The sequence below is a fragment of the Heliangelus exortis genome, chromosome Z (genome assembly GCF_036169615.1).
Source record: "Heliangelus exortis chromosome Z, bHelExo1.hap1, whole genome shotgun sequence".
NCBI classification, from domain to species: Eukaryota; Metazoa; Chordata; class Aves; order Apodiformes; family Trochilidae; genus Heliangelus; species Heliangelus exortis.
Genome location: NC_092454.1, coordinates 59,080,445 through 59,099,477, shown reverse-complemented (window position 1 = coordinate 59,099,477; position 19,033 = coordinate 59,080,445). Strand labels below are relative to the sequence as shown.

Here is a 19,033-nt window from a genome sequence, read left to right as displayed (position 1 = left end):
ACTACTGCATTCTAGATGCCTGCAGGTGTAAATAATAGCAAAAGGACATAAAGACCTACGTTAACAAATAAGAATTTAAAGGACTTGCAATTAAAACTGTCTATAAAAACTGTAAATTAGCATCTATTGCTTGTATAGGGTGAGCGTGAAAGGCGGGGGGTTTCTTATTTTGTCTGCTTGTCTGCACTTTTAAGATTCTATGGTTGTTAGATTATTGCTGTTCTTAATCAGAAAACAAAGCTCACTATTTTAAAGTTGTCAGACACATCACTGAGCGAGTGACCCTGGCTGCATTACAGAAAAATGATGTCTTGCATTTGTCTCAATTTCCACTTTTCAGTGTTCACATAAGGACAAATGCTTCCCTTTCTTGGTCCATCTTATTGTCTGTTGTGCTGGGCGAGTTGTAACAAAAATACAAGTATATACAAATATATATATATATAGAACTCAGTCTCGATACTGGCAGGGATAGGTGCTTGAGGGCCCCTTGTGGCAGCGCCGACCCAGGAGAGGGCGCCAGCACCCTTCCCATTCCCGATGGATGTGGATTCTGAAGGGCAGGTGGCAGCGGGCGGTGAAGGAGCGCAGGGGAACAGCAGCGCGGAGCAGAGCGGCCGGAAGAGAGGAGGGGCTGGGGTCTGATGAGCTTGAGAGAGGATGGGCAGGGGATGGGAGGGAATGGGCCTCTCTGTGTTCCGCCCCTCTCAAGAGTCTGAAAGCCCTTTTTCTTTAGTTCCTCCTACTCAAACTATGACAAATTGAAATTATTTTTGTGTTGTACCATTAAAACCTAAAACGTGTTTTCAGCACATTTATAACAGTTCTATTTGAATTGCCTTACTGAGTAACTACAATAGTTCCAATTAATATTTGAACTATTCCCCAAAACTTACTGCTTAAAAACATCACTGTTAAATTCTTACAGGTATTTTGTAACTATCCACCAAACGAACAGCTCACAACAAGATTATGAATTTTCCAGGCTCCTTTTTTGAACAAAGAATGAAACAAAAACAAATCACCACATTATTATACAAACAAGTTTTATTCCTTTAAAATTTACAAATTTACATGTTGCTCACAACAAAATTCAGAAGCATTTTAAAAGCCGGAGTTTTTTAGACAAGAAAAAAACAGATGCAGATAGTTCAGGAGTATATTAACAGTAACAAAATCATTAATACATTAGGTAAAAATTAAAGTTTGTTCCCATGCCACTGTTCACCCTTCTGCAATCGTGTAGGTCATTCTTGTTTTGAGGTGCCTCACTGAAAGCTATGGCTGAATAAACAAAATAGATTTGTGCAAGAATGACATAGATACAGTGATTTCTAAAGAGATGACATCACACAGAGAATGGAGCAGGGTGCTCGTGTATACATCCAGGACAGCAGTGCAGAGAATCATGAACAAACAAATCGCAATCTACGCAAAATGCATTCTGGCACACTTTACATATGTAAACCTGTTTGGAAAAGACAGAAAATCAAGTCAAATTAGAAAAAATATTATCACCATCACAGCACTACAGTGGGGCAGCGGTTGTCTCATCAAGACAGTGTAAATAGACTACATTGCTAACATCAGAGAAGCCCAACTGAATTAAAGTTTCTGACAGCAAGGATATCCAAAGGGCTGAGCTTGAGCCACTGTAGATTCTTCTGAACATTTAAGAATGGAAGACAGTTCATGCAACTCTAGGAAATCCCTTCCCACGACTTTGCAGTCTAAAAGATGTGACGCTGTATCAGAGAACTTTAGTTAACCATTAGATGAACTTCCCAAATATTCTTCTGGTCTATAGCAGAGTACATTAAATGACTGCCTCTGCTTTTGACACCCCTCTGTGCAAATTCCAATACAGTTCAACATACTTACGTTTTGATCTTTCATTTCTCCCTGGCAGCCTTGACAACACCTAAAAGCAAAAGTGTGGATTGAAACTGAACTGAAAAAGTCAAGGTTGTATAAAATAGTGTTAAAAAAAGTCTTATACTTTGTAACAATTTACAGCAAGTATTTTTGCTATCCACCTGAGCACACAGGGTAACTGTTAATGGTAACTACAAACACGTCCAATTACCGGAGATTTCCAGTGTCTCCAGCTGCAAAGAAGCTGTTGGCAGCTGTTCTTAATCTCATGAGTATACTTGTGGGCCCTTTTTTGTCATGATCACAAATACGATCTACATACCGTTCACCCTGATACTCCTCCAGAGGAACCTCCTGAAAGGCATCCAAAGGAAACAAGTGATGGTAAGACCGAGCCAAGTGAGGTGCAGACACTAATGTAAGACCTGCAAATAAAGACACATCAAAATTCTTACATGAGAGGACTTACTCCAAAGCTTCTCTGTATTACACAAAGCGAAAAGGAAAACAAGTAGTTCAGACCTTTTCAGAAAATGAACTATAAAACTGCTTATTAGCTTCTATAATCCAAGCCTGTAATCCTTTCCAAAATTAAAGCCATATATAAACTTAAGAAAAAACAAATTGCCTAAACTTCTAATTAAAGGTTAACCAGTCTTTAGAAGTACATTCCCAATGCACAGTTGTTAAGTTGGCACGTCGTTCATCCTCATGCCATAAACAAATGCAATAATAAGAGCCTTCTGGTTCTTCAGCAACCATGGTCCTGCTGTTTCACAACACCAGTTACAAAGGTGCCAAACTGCAAGGCTCTGCTGCAGCCTGCTATAATACTGCCAAAGCCACGTGACAGCCCTGTTTCAGATAGAACAGGTCTCCTGGTTTTAGCTGGGCTACAGTTCATTTCCTTCATAGTAACTGGTATGGAGCTGTTTTGGATATGTGCTGAAAACAGTTTTGATAATACAGGGATGTTTTCAATATTGCTGGGCAGTGATTACACACATAAAGGCCTTTTCTGCTTCTCACACCAGCCCACCAGTGAGTAGGCTGGGAGTGCACAAGAAGTTGTGAGGGGACGCAGCTGAGACAGCTGAACCAAACTGGACAAAGGGATATTCCAGACCACAGAATGCTGTGCTCTGCCATAAAATCTGGGTCAAAAATGCAGAAGGGGGAAGGATTCAGAGTCATAACATCTGTGTTCCTAAGTAAGGGTTACACATGACAGAACCTTGTTTTCCCAAAGACAGCTGCTGATAGGAAGGAGTAGATGAAACCCTTTCTTTGCTCAGCTTGTGAGCTGAGCATGGATTCTGCTTTATTTATTAAGGTGTGTTTATCTCGACCCACAAGTTTTCTCACTTTTACTCTTCCAATTCTCTCTCACATCCCACCACAGGTAGAGGAGGAGATGAGGTACTGGCTGTACAGGGCTTAGTTGCCAGCTGGGGCTAAACCATGACAACAAGTTTGTGTTAGCTGGGGCATGGGCTGGCACAAATTTGATCACACTCACATGCAGTGTAAACGTCCAAGCTCTTGTTCTGCTGACAGCTGCAGCTGTGAACAATCTGTTGCTGATACGCAGGATTTCTCCAGTTACACTACTACCTTGCTGAAATGAAACATGCTGATGCAAAAATCTTGACAAGAAACTAGGACAAGGCAACCCAGAACTGCAATTATTCATCCTTCTGCCAAAACCACACATCTTGGCAATACCTATTATATTTTAGCCTGTGGAAGGTAACAAGATGAACTCTGCTGCTCACACAGTGGTAGTACAAAAGAATATACTAATCCTCTTTCTCAAACTCATTAAGGCCAGAAAGAGGGGGAGGAGTGGAGGGAGGTTCCAGTGGCTGCACAGGCCATTAACACTTGCAAGGCTTCCATTTACATCTCTATCACCTCATGTGTCCTGTGCAGCCTGTCCTGGAGTTCACCCTTTCACCCACATACTCAGGGATGGGGTACTTCTGTGCTTTTATTCCAAAGAACTTGTTATCTTCGTGACCTTGCACTGAGGAGTGTGTCTGCACACATTAGCATGTCTGTTATACCAGGATTCTTGAGGAAGTTGTTACCATTTATACGTGATTCAATCTTCTTGTCCCCTTTTCTTCAGGGCTTTCAGGCTGTAATAGAATACTAGGGAATATGACACAGCTTTACTGTTACATGTATTGTCCTAAAAGATCTCTGTACAAAGCTGACATCTAAGGACATGGGAATGCAGACTTCTTAGAGCAGAGTTGGCTTTTCATTCCTAAATAGAGTTGAATTTTTCTGCACCTGAACTCTCTTACCACTAACTCATAATTCATCTGCTCACCTTTTCTTGCTACTCACCACAGATTTTGCATTCCACAGGAAGTTCACAGTATTTGGCTCTGCACTGGGGACAGAAATATCCACCCAGTGTAAGACCCGGCTCATTGTTGTTTTCCAATTGCCTGGAGTAGAAACAATTTAGTAACTAAGATATAACACTTTAATATCCAATAACTACAAATACTACATAGTTCTTTAAACAAATAGTTTCAGTTGCTTTCATGCAACAGTTGCATGTATACAGAACGCTCAGAATAGATGGGATAGGGTGAGATATCAGGAACCACATCTTTACTACAGAAACAGAAAAAAGACCAATTTTCCCATGGAAAGAAGACAATATATCTTTTTTCAAAAGTTATAAAAGAGAACAGCACTAGAATCTCTACTTACATACACACAAACATTCTGTATTGACTTGCATAAAGTGCATTGTAAGATGCATGCTAGCACTTCCCTAGCATCAAGGTCAGTTGGACCTCAGTGCCAGAGAAGGTTATGAAGCAGGTCATCTCAAGTGCTATCACACAGCACATGAAAGACAAGCAAGTGATCAGGCCCAGTCAGCATGGGTTTATGCAAGGTACGTCCTGTCTGACTAACCTGATGACCTCCTACAACAAGTTGACTCACCTAGTGAATGAGGGAAGAGCTGTGGACACGGTCTACCTTGACTTTAGTAAAGACTTTGACAGTATCTCCTGTATCGTTCTTCTTCAGAAATTTATGGAGCAAGGCGTGGATAAATACACTCTGCACTGGATAAAAAACAAGCTGGATGTCCAGGCCCAGAGTGTGATAGTGAATGGAACTAAGCCTGGCTGGTGCCCGGTCACTCAGCATTGACCCCCAGGGTTCAGTCCTGGGGCCTGTTCTCTTTAATCTCTTCATTAATGATTTGGATGAGGGGACTGAATGCACCCTCACTAAATTTGCAGATGACATGAAACCAGGTGGCTGTGTCCATCTGCTGGAGGGTAGGGGAGCCTTACAATGGGACTTACACAGGTTGGACCAATGGGCCAAAGTTAACTGTATGAGGTTTAATAAGGCCAATGCCAGGTCTTGCACCTGGGTCATAACAACCCCATGGTAAGCTACAGACTTGGGGAAGTGTGGTTAGAAAGCTGTAAGTTGGAAAGGGACCTGGGGGTGCTGGTTGACAGTCGACTTAATAGGAGTCAGCAGTGTGTGGAGGTGGCCAAGAAGGCATCCTGGAAGAAGAAGGCCAAAGGCATCCTGGCTTATATTAGGAACACTGTGGCCAGCAGGAATAGGGAGGTGATTGTCCCTCTGTACTCAGCTCTGGTGAGGCCACATCTTCAGTCCTGTGTTCAGTTCTGGGCACCTCACTGTAAGAGGGACAGAGAAATGCTGGAGCGTGTCCAGAGAAGGGCAACAAAGCTGACGAAGGGCCTGGAGCACAAGTCCTGTGAGGAGTGGCTGAGGGAGCTGGGGGTGTTTAGTCTGGAGAAGAGGAGGCTGAGAGGAGACCTTATCACTCTCTTCAGCTACCTCAGGGGAGATTGGAGGGAGGAGGGAAACAGCCTCTGCTCCTTGGTGGACTGTGACAGGACCAGAGGGAATGGTTGCAAACTATGGCAGGGGAGGTTTAGGCTGGACATTAGGAAACATTTTTTCACTGAAAGGGTTGTCAAACATTGGAAGAGTCTGCCCAGGGCAGTGGTGGAGTCACCATCCCTGGAGGTATTTAAACAATGTGTGGACCTGATACCTGGACCTGGTCCTCAGGGACACGATTTAGTGGTGAGCTTACATTGTTGGTCAAAGGTTGGACTGGATGACCCTGAAGGTCTCTTCCAACCAAAGCCATTCTGTGATTCTGTGATTTTTTTTCTTTCAAACAGCAGACATTGTTTCCTTCTGAAAATTCAGGCTCCTCTAACATCCCTGAGATCTATGATTCCTTTTACTGACAGAAACACTGCTACACTAATCAAATGAGGCCTCTATTTGAATTTTCTTTCTAAAGTCACATCAGAACATAGATAAAACCAGTTTATTACAGATAATACCCTTAATCCTCACCATTATCTCTATGGTGATAAAAATACCTGAGTCAAAAAATGCAATTAAAATTGGTAGTCGCGACTTTAATACCTTATAACACCCTTGTGTTCTAATCACTGCACAGCACATATAAAAGCTATTTACTACCTTAAAAAATTTAAATGTAAGGTTTTTTTAAACATATTTTACAGAGGTAACTATGGCTACACACTGGTGTGCAAAAGGAAAAAAAATACTTCTAAGAACTCACAAGACATTACTTGTGATTTTTTTCATGTTATTTTGTAATATTTTCACTGACAAGCAGACTTTCTGTATGACTGATTATTGAATTCTCATCAGCTCTACTTACGCCATGCTAAAGGACGGCTTTGCATCTTGATCAGATAGGGAAGCAATTGTATGTTGAGGAAAACCTGAGGAGAAAAACATCCCATATTACCCATTTTAAACATGCAAGTAATCTTTCGGTTTCTTACTTAAGTGGAGAAGTTCAAAGATTATTCCAACAATAAGGCACAATCTTCTTTTGCTTCTTTGGTGTTAGAGAAGTAATGCACTCTTAGCAGGTATGAAATTCTTTGTAAAGCTCTCTACCTACACTCACCAACAAATGAGCCTCTGTGGACCTTATGGGGTTCAACAAGGTCACATGCAGGGTCCTGGACCTGGGTCAGGGAAACTTCTGGAGTGAAAGACATCCAGGGGGTTGGAACTATATGAGCTCTAAGGTCCCTTCCAACCCAAGCCATTCTATGATTGTGTTTCCCCCAGTCTTTTCACAGACTCCTTGGAACCTCATTTTCAAAGAACCAATAAAAAGAAAATTATGTGCAATGACAGAAAAGCAGAAAGAGCACTTTAAGAATGTTGCCTTGAACAATGGTTTCTGATTAAGTGGAAAAGATTTTTTTATGTAGACACCAAGTGTATGTTCACCTTCAAACTGCACTACATGACAGATAAGACTACAGCACTGTGAGGAGGCTGCAACAGATCCCCTTCTTTCTGCCACTTATTTTTTACCACTCATGTCAAGTAGGCACTTAATTTTTTTGACTGCTACTCAGGCTTTACCCATAAGTAAATCTCTTCAGTATTTAGATATACTCATAAAATTACATAGATTCTTATCTATGAAAATGGGTGAGGAGTCAGTGCTCTAATTCATAGCATTGTTAAACCATTGTTAAACCATTCTGGTTTAACTCCAGGCTTAAATTTACTGAGAAATACACCAGGAGAAAAAAAGGCAGTTAATCCAGTTTTTGAATGAACAGTACAACAGTCCTCCTAAACAAACATGTACTGCATGGCCAAACAGACAGCTCCTACAGCCAGTTAAGCTCATTACAGTCACACTCTGTAGGGAAACAAACTCCAAAACAACAAAACAAAGGGATACACAAAAGAGGTTTTCATCCTTCATTTCAAAATATTAGATTAGTACCATTATGAACAAGAAGTACCAGTCCACGTCATTGTTTACAACTACAACTGAGTAACTTGTCTTGATTGTTTTACTTCTTAATTTAAAAGCTGAGTTCTCTGCAGGAACACTAAGAAAACTGATACCCATTTAGCAAGATGAAAATTTAAAAAATAAACCCCCCACAGTTGTGCAATGTCTTTATTATGCTTCTAAGTGTTTGTACAGCTGCAACACAGAGGATGTGAAGGAAAGGATAAGATCTGCAAATTTTGAGCTTTGACTTTAACAAAACCATATCCTACCCATTCGAATAAGGGAGCACTCAGAATTGGAACTCGCAGGTGGAGGACTAACATGATGCATCAGTAGTTCCTTGTAGTGACTTTCATCTAAAATAACGTGGTATGTTCCTATGACAGACAGAAATGCATTACTCACATTATCAGCAGATAAGAACACAAACATACCTTCCAAATTACATAAAAACAACTTATGTAAAAAAATAATTTAGCCAACCCTGTTAGGGTCCTGTAAATGCTACTGGAAGCAGCATTTTAAAAGTTTTTAACAAGTTTTAAACTTAGTAACAGCATAATGTTTAATTAGATATGAAGGCCTATACCTTTTTCTCCATCATTACTCTGCAGTCATGATACTCTCATGATACTCTCTAGTAATTGATATTGATGTGTTACATCAGTTAAATTCCACATCAAATACTTCTGTATGTGGAACTCTATCTTTTAAAATACATGTATTTCTGCTGTTGATACATGCAGCTACCAGTTTGTAATTATTACACTATATACTATGTATTCTGTAGATCCGTGAAACCCTTATAGCTTCTGCCAGCACAACAGAAATGTTCATCCTTAAACACAGAAATACATTACGAACACATGACAAACTAGTTACTTAGTTTTGATAGTGTAACTATTTAAGTTCAGTAACTACTTAAGTTCAAATACATACCACCAGTTTCACGGGCAAGTACAGTACAAACTCGAACTTCAGCACTTAGGCCGATGACAGACACTCGTATCTTAACTGCTTTTAAACACTTCAAACAGAAAAAGAAAGTACATCCAAATTCATATGCAGAAAACAGTAAAAGCGCTCAAAGTTTTAAATTAAGATTAACTGGCAAAGACACTGCAACTGTATGTTTTCAGTCCAATACCTTGGATGTTCAAAGTAGTAGTCAAAATTCATTTCTGTACCTTAATTAGATCATAGATGTTGGCTGGATCACATGTTGTCAGACTGCTGAAGACTACCAAAACCTCTCTGCTTGTATGTCCTGGCATGTGCCTAAGGAAAGTGCATAATTCATTTTCTTCTGTAAACTAAGCTACTTGTATGCTGAAGTTTCCAAGGACTTCAACATACTAACATCACGTGTTAGAAGTTCACTACAAATTGTGAAAGACTGTGGTTAAGACCCTTCTCTGAGCACAAGATTTTCACTTTCCGAAAGCCAAATGTTTCCAGTACCCAAAATACAGCATTTGATGGTGCAGCTGCTCCCTGACTGTTCACACTAATGCTTAAATTATCTCTCTACCTAATCTCAACTCCTACAGGTAAAATTCACCTTCAAACTAGCAACACTGCAGTAAGACTTCCTCACTTCTTAAAATAAGAATCTCTAGTCAGTTTATAGGTGTAAATCCATTCTTTTTAACTACTCTCTTTTAGTTCTAAATGGAAAACTATCTCTCAGCTAGTCATTCAATTGTTATGACACTGGCTTTGTTCTGTCAGTGTTTCTAGCTCTAGCTATTTGTTAGAACAGTCTTCCACAAATGTTTATCCTGTCGTAACACCTCATGTAACAAAAAGGTTTTCAAATCTAAGAATATCAAAATGGTCACCCTATTAGTAAGATTCAGTGCTGTTTCTTTACCTTTCATTATTAGCTCCTAGCTCTGCCCTCTCTTCTACCTTAGCCCTTCAGTAATAGATTAACTGAGGGTCTTTCATCACCATATTCATATACAACATAAAATAATTTAGTTTGAAAATACTGTTGCTTTTTAAAAGCAATACACCTCTAAACAGAAGCATCTTGTGTTATAAAATTTACTTCTGCACTAATAGCACATTTAATGTCTTGGCGAGGACACAAAACTCTCTTTTAAAGACTCAGGTCAGCATGATGCAAGATGCTACTTGTAAAAAATAATGGTTTTACCCCTTCGAAAATTCACACTCGGCATTATATGATTATGGAAACCAAAGAAAACAAACAAACCAGCCCTCCATATATTAGTGAGTGTATACTAACTTTAATGTCTGCATGGCCAAATTTAGGGAATTGTATAGTGACGGCTCTCCACTGCAGTTCATATCCACTGCTTTCTTCAGAGCAGTTATGTGTTTTTTTGAGTTACCTGTAAGTGAAAAAACAAGTCATCTGAAGTAACAAGCCAGCAGAATCTAAATACTTAAACTATATATTTAATGAAGTATACTTTGTGCAACAACAGTCACAGACTTTGGCTTGTAACTCTTGTTTCTCCTCAGAATTCAGAAAATAGTAAAACAATGTATTAGCAGAAAGACATTTATGCATTTTCAATGCAATAAAAAGACTGCACTGTTAGAAACTTTAAGAAATCAAAAGAATAAAATCACTGGTTTTTATCTACAACTTTTTAAAGTTAAAAATTAAAAATATGTCAATGCAGCTTTAGTTTCAGCAGTATCATCCAGGTAGAAACTATAGTATCAACACAGTAAATGAGAAAATCTCCAATATAACAAAAATGTACTACCTCCCTACCTGACAGTTCTGTCATTTTTTCAGCTCTTTTACTCTTGGTTACAATTAAGCCAATCTGGAGGGGAAAAAAAAAAAAAAAAAAAGCAAAACTTTTCAATTCTTTTTAGCAAGTTTAAAAATGAGTTGATTTTTATTTTGCAACAATTTGCCTAATGCTTCTCAATGGATCACAATTACTTAACTATACAAGTTTTCTTATACACATAACAGCAGCACAACAGCATGCATTGGTTAACATACATTCCTTTATCCCCCATACTTTTGCCACAAGGTACAAAACATGAATCTTCCAAAATTCTAAATGCTTGGAAAAAAATATAATCAATCAAGACTTCTGTGTTAGACCTTAGGTTTAGGAACAAGGAATAGATGGGTTTATTTTCATTACTTCAGGCAGAAACAAGAATATCATCAGGCAGATGACAAAGGGATGGGAAGGAACACATCAATTGAAAGAAGTTTATTAATGTTAAAAGTATAACTAACTTTTCAAATACTTTTCAGTTACTTGTTTCTTGCATGGTTGTACATACCTGACTAATAGGATTTTGGTCAAAATATTCTTCAACAAAATATTCCAATAACTATAAAGAAAAATTAAAGCATGTTAAAACCAGTTTTATTCCACACACATTAAGTATGTGGTAGCCTCAAAGCATCCAATTAAAAAAAAAAAAAAAAGTTTGGGGGAAAAAAGGGGTAGTGTGCCCTTCCTTTCCATTCTCTTTTCACCCTGGCCCTTCCATTCTTCTCCTCCCCCCCCATGTTACAAATGCAGTTTAAATTTCAGAAACCAACCACCCCTTATTTGACTCACTTCATAGGATAAGGTTCAAGATTACTATTGGTTCAAGTGCAGGTTTATGACATACCAGAACTATACACTAATCTATACAAAATCATCAAAACCCATACAGCACAAAATGGATAGTTCAAGTCCTCCACAGCCTGAAGCAGCAATCCAGTTCAACTCCTGCCTAGCACCCATTTAAACCAGAATAACTGTAAGAAACACAACTGTAAGGAAAAAAAATTCTGATTGTGTAAAGAAAGTGTGTTTGCTCTTCTTTCATCTCTGATTAGGGACAACAGTTCAGATTAACTTTTCATAATGTGTCCTTACAAAGTGCTTTTATCACCCAGAAGTATTTGTGCAAGGCAGAACACTATCACACACATTTTACTGCACATTTCCTGTTAAAGAACCCAGGAAAATTAGAGACGGGTGTAAGGGAAAAAAAGCAGGGATGAGAGATGAGGCTATGCTTATAATCTAGGCACAGGGATTCCCATTCTTTTAAATGCAAAATGGAACTGGTTTACACAGGAACAGTGGATTAATGAGAGAAAATCTTTGAATACAGAAATACCTTTAATGTGCAAGTAAGTCTGTTTGGTTTTAAATCTTGGTCTTCCATGGTTCTTGATCCGTCAATAACCACATAAAGGTGACGCATCTGCATTTCCACAGTAAGAGATATTACTCAGAGGTGATGTATATAAATGAACTATTCAGTATTTTTAAAGAATCAACTACTTCCTGCCTCGAACAGGGAGGAGCTATGTAGCAACTGAGAATGTAAGGCATTTTTTCCACTTTTCGTTCATAATTAAAATACTATCTTGGAAAATGCACACTGTTCTTTTCCTCTTGTGGTAAGCTACCTTCACCTCTGCATCTGAGAAGCTCAGTGTTGCATCAAGTAATGCTATCATTTACAACTCACTTAAACTATGCCAAATTTTCAGGATGGAAAACTGACCATGCAAGTGTGTGTGCTCTCACTGCTGTTGCAAAACGCACCCTGACACAGCAACCATGCCAAACCCCCACCTCTGAATACTCATGCTTCACACCCACACCAGTGAACAAAGAGTGTTAGTAAAACTTTTGTTGAAAAATGCAGGCTTTGGTCTCAAGCACACTACCTCAGCATGCATATTTCAGATTAGGTTTATCACCTCTGTTCAAGTAGTTTTGGACTGAGGACACACAAGGGTTAGGATATTACCATACCATTCCCAGTCGAACTTGTCCATGGTGTTCATAGAGTCTAAAAAACAAAAAAAGGATTTAAGTAAGATGCAAATGAATGACTAGTTCTAATCACAAAATGTGGAACTACTTTGTACTACCAGGTTTAATGGCTCTTTAAACACCTATCCAAATTTCAATGCATTTTAACATTACGACGTAAAACAAACCTAGATTTTATACAGAAATTTTTCTGACAATTTGAAAGACAACGGCAGTGCCATGATACCAAAATTCAGCTACAGGCACTATCTGTGTGTTTAAAAAAATGTTGAAGGGCTTTCTTCAAAGAGTTATTGTGACACTGGCAGCACTCTGCACTGTTCCACCTAAAGGCCTCACCTCTTTCACTAGCACTCATCTGGGCTACCTAGCCTGCATACATTCAGCCTTAAGATTAAAAACATAAGTTACTATTTTTTCTAGCACGATTAACAAGCAGGAGGCAAGAAGCAGGCATGTGGAGTTCTGAAGGGGCAAGGACACAAAAAAACACTGCATGGGGGCCGACAGGATTAGATCAAGCTAGAGGACATAGTTTTCAAAAACTTAAGTCTTTATAGCTGACCAAACCAGTGCTATTGGCAGGCTCGTGGCAATACAAATACCTTTTTCGCTTTGCCTTAAAAAGAATGTCCTCGATGGTCGCTTTCAGAGATCCGGATTCATCTTCTTTGAGAATTTCCCTAGGCAAAACAGAACGTCGTTAAGCAGAGGGGAAGGGTTTTCTCGCCTTTCACCAGTACGGAGGCGAAAGGAAAGCCTACCATGTTCTTTCGTAGCCTCCTTCCCAGCGCTTGGTCCGCTCGGGTTCTTCATCCATCTCCGCGGCTTCGCTCAGCGGTCTCGCTCCCAACCCACCGAAAAGTCACTGTACCCGGCCGGGGAGACGCAATTCCGCAGGAAAGCGCCGTTACAGTACCGCAGGGGATGAAGACAGACCGGTCCCCGCAGAGCTGCCGCCGGGAACGGCTCAGAGAACCGAACCCGCGTCCCGCCGGTACCAACCTCCGGGCCCAGCCGCCCCGCGCTGACACGCGAAGGGCAGGGCCCGCCTTCTTCCGCCCCAGTGCTACACCAACTCCCCCCGACTCCCGCCCGGGCCCCGCAGCGATCGTTCCGGGGAGAGCGGAGGCTCTGGGGGGCAGCGGGGGGCTGGAGGGAGCGGGGTGAGGCCCGGTGGCTGTCGCCGGTATCGCCGGTAACGTGCCCGGAGCTTCAAGATGCGCTGAGGCCGCCCCCTCCCTCCCCCCAGGCCGATCTCGCCGCGGGCAGGGAGGAGCGAAGCTGTGCGGGGGCTGCTGAGAGCGGGGCCACCCCGGCCTCCCCAAAATGAGGTGTATTTTTTCACAACAACATCAAAATACTCATTAAAAAGGGTGGCAGCGTCGCAGAATGCATCGTGGATATATGCGAGTCTGGTTCTGTCGGGTGAAATGGGCCCTCGTGTATGAGAGCAGGTAGCAGGACCAGGGCGCTCCCTGAGCTACCTGGTATTCATGTCATTATCTGAAGTACTTTAAGGAACAGAAGAATCCAGGAGCCTGGAAAAAACTGCTATTTACATATACTGCAGCAATGAATTTTGAAGGGTAGTTACACTCTTCAGTTAATATAAAATAACCACTGACTATCCCACCTGAACATGCACTGCATGGCCCCCATGTTCAGGAACGAGGTCATGTTGTTAAACCTAGAGGATGATTTGTTTAAATACAAGAAAAGCAATTTCTGCTCTGTAGATACAACATTGTGACCAAAGGTCACCACAGCTGGATTTACTTTTGTGAAAATGAGGCAGCAGGGGAAAACGTGCAAGGGAAGAGAGGGAGAGTGTGTTAGCAGAACAAAACTGCGAAGAGAAAAACAAGATCAGGACTTGGAAACATTTAAAATTATCAAGATCTGAAATCTGCTGTGAAAAAAAGAAAAAAAGATTTACATCTAGTTTTCATGTCTATGTAATGCTGCGGTATTTCTAGAATGCACACAGCGGTAGAAATGGAAAAATACTCAGTTACAGGTAGAGGGTAGAGGGTGTAGATGGGCAGGGTGGAGAGAGGAAGTACAGATGACATCCACAGAGTGCACAAAACTTAGGAACAGTAGGAATATAAGCAATCCTTCAGGATGAAAGAGTACATGGTATACATTTTACATGTGCTGCTAATTCTACAAGGTATTTATCTATACTTAAACAGGATTACAGTGCAGGTTCTAGAACAGTACAAATGTCTCAAATTGTTTGTTTTGCTAGAATAAAAAGTACATGCAGTTTTAAAAGCCTGCAAATATTTGCTTTCCCGCAACGCAAGCAAAAAGAAAATGCACATAGGCAAAAGTGTGTTCTTTCAAGTGCAGTATTCTTTCAAGTTGCATGTCAAATACAAGTTAACAAATTAGTTTCAGGTATTTTAATGTTGCCCGATTATGGTTTGCTCCTACTGACAGTAATTCCAAGCAACACTGATTCATCTCACTTCACCAAGATTTTCCCTTGCATATGCACCTGTTATGATCCGAGCTATTATTTTATGTTTTGATTGTGAGGAAATATCAGCCACTACTCGTAGACGTCACACGAATTTACAAAAATAACAGGCTTTATGATTTAAGCAAATTACAAGATTTATTTCAGGAAACTGAGACAATAACACCACCTTTAAAAGGAAAAAACAAGTTTACAAGAGGAGAGATTTTACATAAATTAGTCACTCTGGGGACACGGTTGTTAAGAAAAGGAAAGAAAAACCAAAAACCAAGTGAGCAGTTAAGTTTTATCACCGTCCGCCAGCCCTGGTCTCTGGCTGGGGGCGGGGGGTTCCTGCTTGGCTGCTTTCTCCACTTTTTTCCTGCTGGTCCCGTCCCGTAGCTGAAGCCGAAGTGCCGAGAGAACGGGGGGAAGAGAGAGACAGCGTCTTCTCCTTTTCTCTTTGAGTTTTATACAACAAAAAGGGGTTCTGCCTTTTCATAAATCACTGGCACACAGACTTGCCAAAGATGATACAGAGATTTTGCCATCCCAAGAACTTCTAATTATTGTAATCTTTCAGTCCTTGTTACCTTGCTAAATTTATTATCCTTGTCTTAATAGCGTACCAGGAGGCGACCTGATTAACATTGTTATCTTTAGGTGCCTGGCAGGCATGATACAAAACAGAAGTTAGTTAAGTTTGGGTTAAACACCTGTTAATTGAGAATATGTTTGAAAGAGCAGAAAAAATACTGAATTGAGAGACATATTTTGTATTTTCAAAGTGTTTACATCAGCACCGCAGTGAGAATTAGCTAAAATCTCAGCCAATCCCAGTGCAGAGCAATTGTAGCCTTATCAGTGGAAGTGTTCCAAGACTGGGTTTGATCTCCTGAATTACAGGAAGCTTGCTGAGCATCCGTTTCTAGGGGGCGTCCCTCTGCATCCAAGTAAGACAATAAAAGAGAAAGAAAACATTTTAACAGAAGTCACATTTCCTTAAATAGGAGTTGGGAAAAACTTACTGCTTCTGTATCCCTCTGTAGCCTGATGCATTTATCAGGAGCAATTTACAAATATTAGGGAAACAGAGAAATTAATTAGCTTTTAATTAAACCATACCAAGGAAAATGCTGAGGTATTGTGAAGGAAAGAATCATAGAATCATAGAACTGGCCAGGTTGGAAGGGACCTCAGAGATCATCAAGTCCAACCCTTGATCCACTACTGCTGCAGTTACCAGACCATGGCACTGAGTGCCACATCCAGGCTCTTTTTAAATATCTCCAGGGATGGAGAATACACTTCTTCCTGGGGCAGCCCATTCCAATGTCTGATCACCCTCTCAGTAAAGAAATTCTTTCTAATGTCCAACCTAAACCTCCCCTGGCACAACTTGAGACCCTGCCCTCTTGTCTTGCTGAGAGTTGCCTGGGAAAAGAGACCAACTCCCACCTGGCTCCAACCTCCTTTCAGGGAGTTGTAGGGAGTGATGAGGTCTCCTCTGAGCCTCCTCTTCTCCAGGCTGAACAGCCCCAGCTCCCTCATCCTCTCCTCATAGGATCTGTGCTGGAGTCCCTTCACCAGCCTGGTTGCCCTCCTTTGGACCTGCTCCAGGACCTCGATATCCTTCCTAAACTGAGGGGCCCAGAACTGGACACAGGACTCAAGGTGTGGCCTCACCAACGCTGAGTACAGGGGCAGAATCACTTCCTTGGACCTGCTGGCCACGCTGTTCCTGATACAGGCCAGGATGCCATTGGCCTTCTTGGCTACCTGGGCACACTGCTGGCTCATGTTCAGCTTCCTGTCATTCCAGACTCCCAGGTCCCTTTCTGCCTGGCTGCTCTCAGCCACTCTGTGCCCAGCCTGGAGCTCCCCATGGGGTTGTTGTGGCCAAAGTGCAGGACCCGGCACTTGGCCTTGTTGAACCTCATCCCGTTGGAATCAGCCCAACTCTCCAGTCTGTCCAGGTCCCTCTGCAGAGCCCTCCTGCCTTCCAGCTGATCCACACTTCCCCCTAGCATAGTGTCATCTGCAAATTTGCTGATGATGGTCTCAATCCCCTCATCTAAATCATCAATAAAGATATTAAATAGAACTGGGCCCAACACTGATCCCTGGGGGACACCACTGGTGACCGGCCGCCAACTGGATGCAGCACTGTTCAGCACCACTCTCTGGGCCCGGCCCTCCAGCCAGTTCCTAACCCAGCACAGAGTGCTCCTGTCCAAGCTGCAGGCTGACAGCTTTTTCAGGAGAATGCTGTGGGAGATGGTGTCAAAGGCTTTGCTGAAGTCCAGGTAGACCACATCCACAGCCTTCCCCTCATCCACCAGGCGGGTCACCTGATCATAAAAGGAGATCAGGTTGGTCAGACAGGACCTGCCCTTCCTAAACCCGTGCTGGCTGGGTCTGATCCCTTGCCCGTCCTGCAGGTGCTGTGTAAAACTACTGCTTACCATGGAAAAAAGGGAATTCTTTAAGAAGTCAAAATTTGCTTCTAGGAACTGAAATGAAGTTGCAGTTTGATCTACTCCCATTAGATCACATGCCATCCTTTCTTAAGAATAAATCATTAAAATTCATAAAACATCCAAATGGAAAAATGGCTGCAAGCTGGCAATTTTAATAGAGGGAAACAAGACTTCTTTCAGAACAGGGATATTTTTTATTGTCCAGGCCATAAAGTTCAGTGCTGGACATGAACACAGGATACATATACAGAGATTTTGTAGATTGTAATTGTCCAAATGCTTGAAATCCCACCATGGTTTTCTAGATAATAGAAAGCTTCTACAGTTTCACATAATCTAAGTTTTTCACTGCCACAAGTATTTTTGTCTTGAACACTAGTCCACCCTACTATGCAATACAAACTTTTGGTTACATTTGTTAGGCACAGCTTTATCTGCCCTGCAAAAATGTAGAGATCAGCAAAGAGTACACAGATACTGCCCACAGTTATCTTGATCAAGGATATCCAGCTTGTGTATCAAGATGAAAAAAAAACCCAAAGAACTTTCATTGATTTACTGAAGTTTGAAAACTTAGTTTTCTGAAACCTTTAAGTTTCTTGGACATTTTGCTTTATTGATCTGTGGAGCCAGGCAGGCTTTTTCTAAGAGAAAGACTGAAAGATAAAAATTGTTCTATATACCTAATGTCCGAAGACAGGCTGCAATTGAATGTAGATGCTGCATATCACTGATATAGGGCAGCATGACTAGGTAATTTTCAGCTAACTGTCAGCTACCATCTGCAAAAACCCAGTCACACAAGTAAAACCATAAAGCAGATTGTTCACATGTACCTGCAACAGTAGGTTCACACAGATAAGGCCAGAAAGACTGCACAGAGAGAACTAGGTGATAATCATCTAGTAACTTCAGTTCTGTCTGAAGTATACCTGTTCTTCCTTAGAGACCTCAAGCAATCCCTTTCAGTGATAGTTCTGATTGTTAAGTAATTCTCAGTTCACTCCTAATTCCTGTCTTGCATTTGACTGGCTTCCACTTCTACTAATCTTAATTTCTCAAGAGATAAAAATGTTCCTTGGAATAGTATTTTCTTCTTTGGCATGTTTAGAGCAGTGATGACAACTCCCTTTTGCTTTCCACTGACAGGTTAGAGCAACAATTGTATGCACCAGAAGTGCCTGCTTAGCAGTGTTGAGGTCCATGACAGATCCAGGAGTGACCAAGTAATTTACTGCAGTGGTTGTAATGTGTTGCCCAACTGGACTTCCTAGCATGTGAAGGTGAATGCCTCCTCCTGGGGCTTCATGCTCAGCGTACTCCTCCACTGCCATGAGCTGCACTAATCCTATTTGAACCCCAGAAGGCAGTCAGAAGGGAGTATTCATAGCTACCTTCTCTCTCCAGGTTATAGAAAACCCACTCTGCCACACCTGTGGCACCTTGCTGGGAAACACAGATTGATCCACACACAGCTGTCTGCACCTGGTTTATTTCCTTGTTCCAGCCACTGACATGGTTTGCCCCTTCCACACCTGTTTGTTGGAAACCTTGTAAGAAAGAAGCAGCAGGATGGTTCTGCAGAGCT

At 41.2% G+C, this 19,033-nt stretch overlaps 1 protein-coding gene across 2 annotated transcripts; it reads right to left on the bottom strand.

Annotated features, from left to right (window-relative positions):
* Window positions 1-1,029: 1,029 nt before the first annotated feature.
* On the bottom strand, window positions 1,030-13,555 carry GTF2H2 (general transcription factor IIH subunit 2). Of its 2 annotated transcripts, XM_071730395.1 has the most exons (15): window positions 13,263-13,555; window positions 13,104-13,181; window positions 12,478-12,514; window positions 11,831-11,917; window positions 10,994-11,044; window positions 10,461-10,515; window positions 9,963-10,068; window positions 8,896-8,986; window positions 8,648-8,735; window positions 7,978-8,085; window positions 6,596-6,659; window positions 4,231-4,334; window positions 2,198-2,300; window positions 1,882-1,921; window positions 1,030-1,468 (listed from the first exon to the last, which is right to left on the bottom strand). In XM_071730395.1, the coding sequence occupies exons 1-15, from the start codon at window positions 13,316-13,318 to the stop codon at window positions 1,349-1,351; spliced, it is 1,188 nt and encodes a 395-aa protein (XP_071586496.1). In that variant the 5' UTR covers window positions 13,319-13,555; the 3' UTR covers window positions 1,030-1,348. The 2 variants fall into 2 exon arrangements, with proteins under 2 accessions (XP_071586496.1, XP_071586497.1); XM_071730396.1 differs by lacking the exon at window positions 10,994-11,044 and having other exon boundaries at window positions 13,263-13,527.
* Window positions 13,556-19,033: the final 5,478 nt, after the last annotated feature.

What these genes read in the sequence shown, in the direction of transcription:
- GTF2H2 (XM_071730395.1), bottom strand. Translation starts at nt 13,318, where the DNA reads ATGGATGAAGAACCCGAGCGGACCAAGCGCTGGGAAGGAGGCTACGAA. An exon ending in TTTAAGGCAAAGCGAAAAAG is followed by an intron (nt 12,515 to 13,103) that starts GTATTTGTATTG and finishes TTTGTTTTTTAG; the next exon opens with ACTCTATGAACACCATGGAC. An exon ending in ACTTGCCCGTGAAACTGGTG is followed by an intron (nt 8,086 to 8,647) that starts GTATGTATTTGA and finishes TGTCTGTCATAG; the next exon opens with GAACATACCACGTTATTTTA.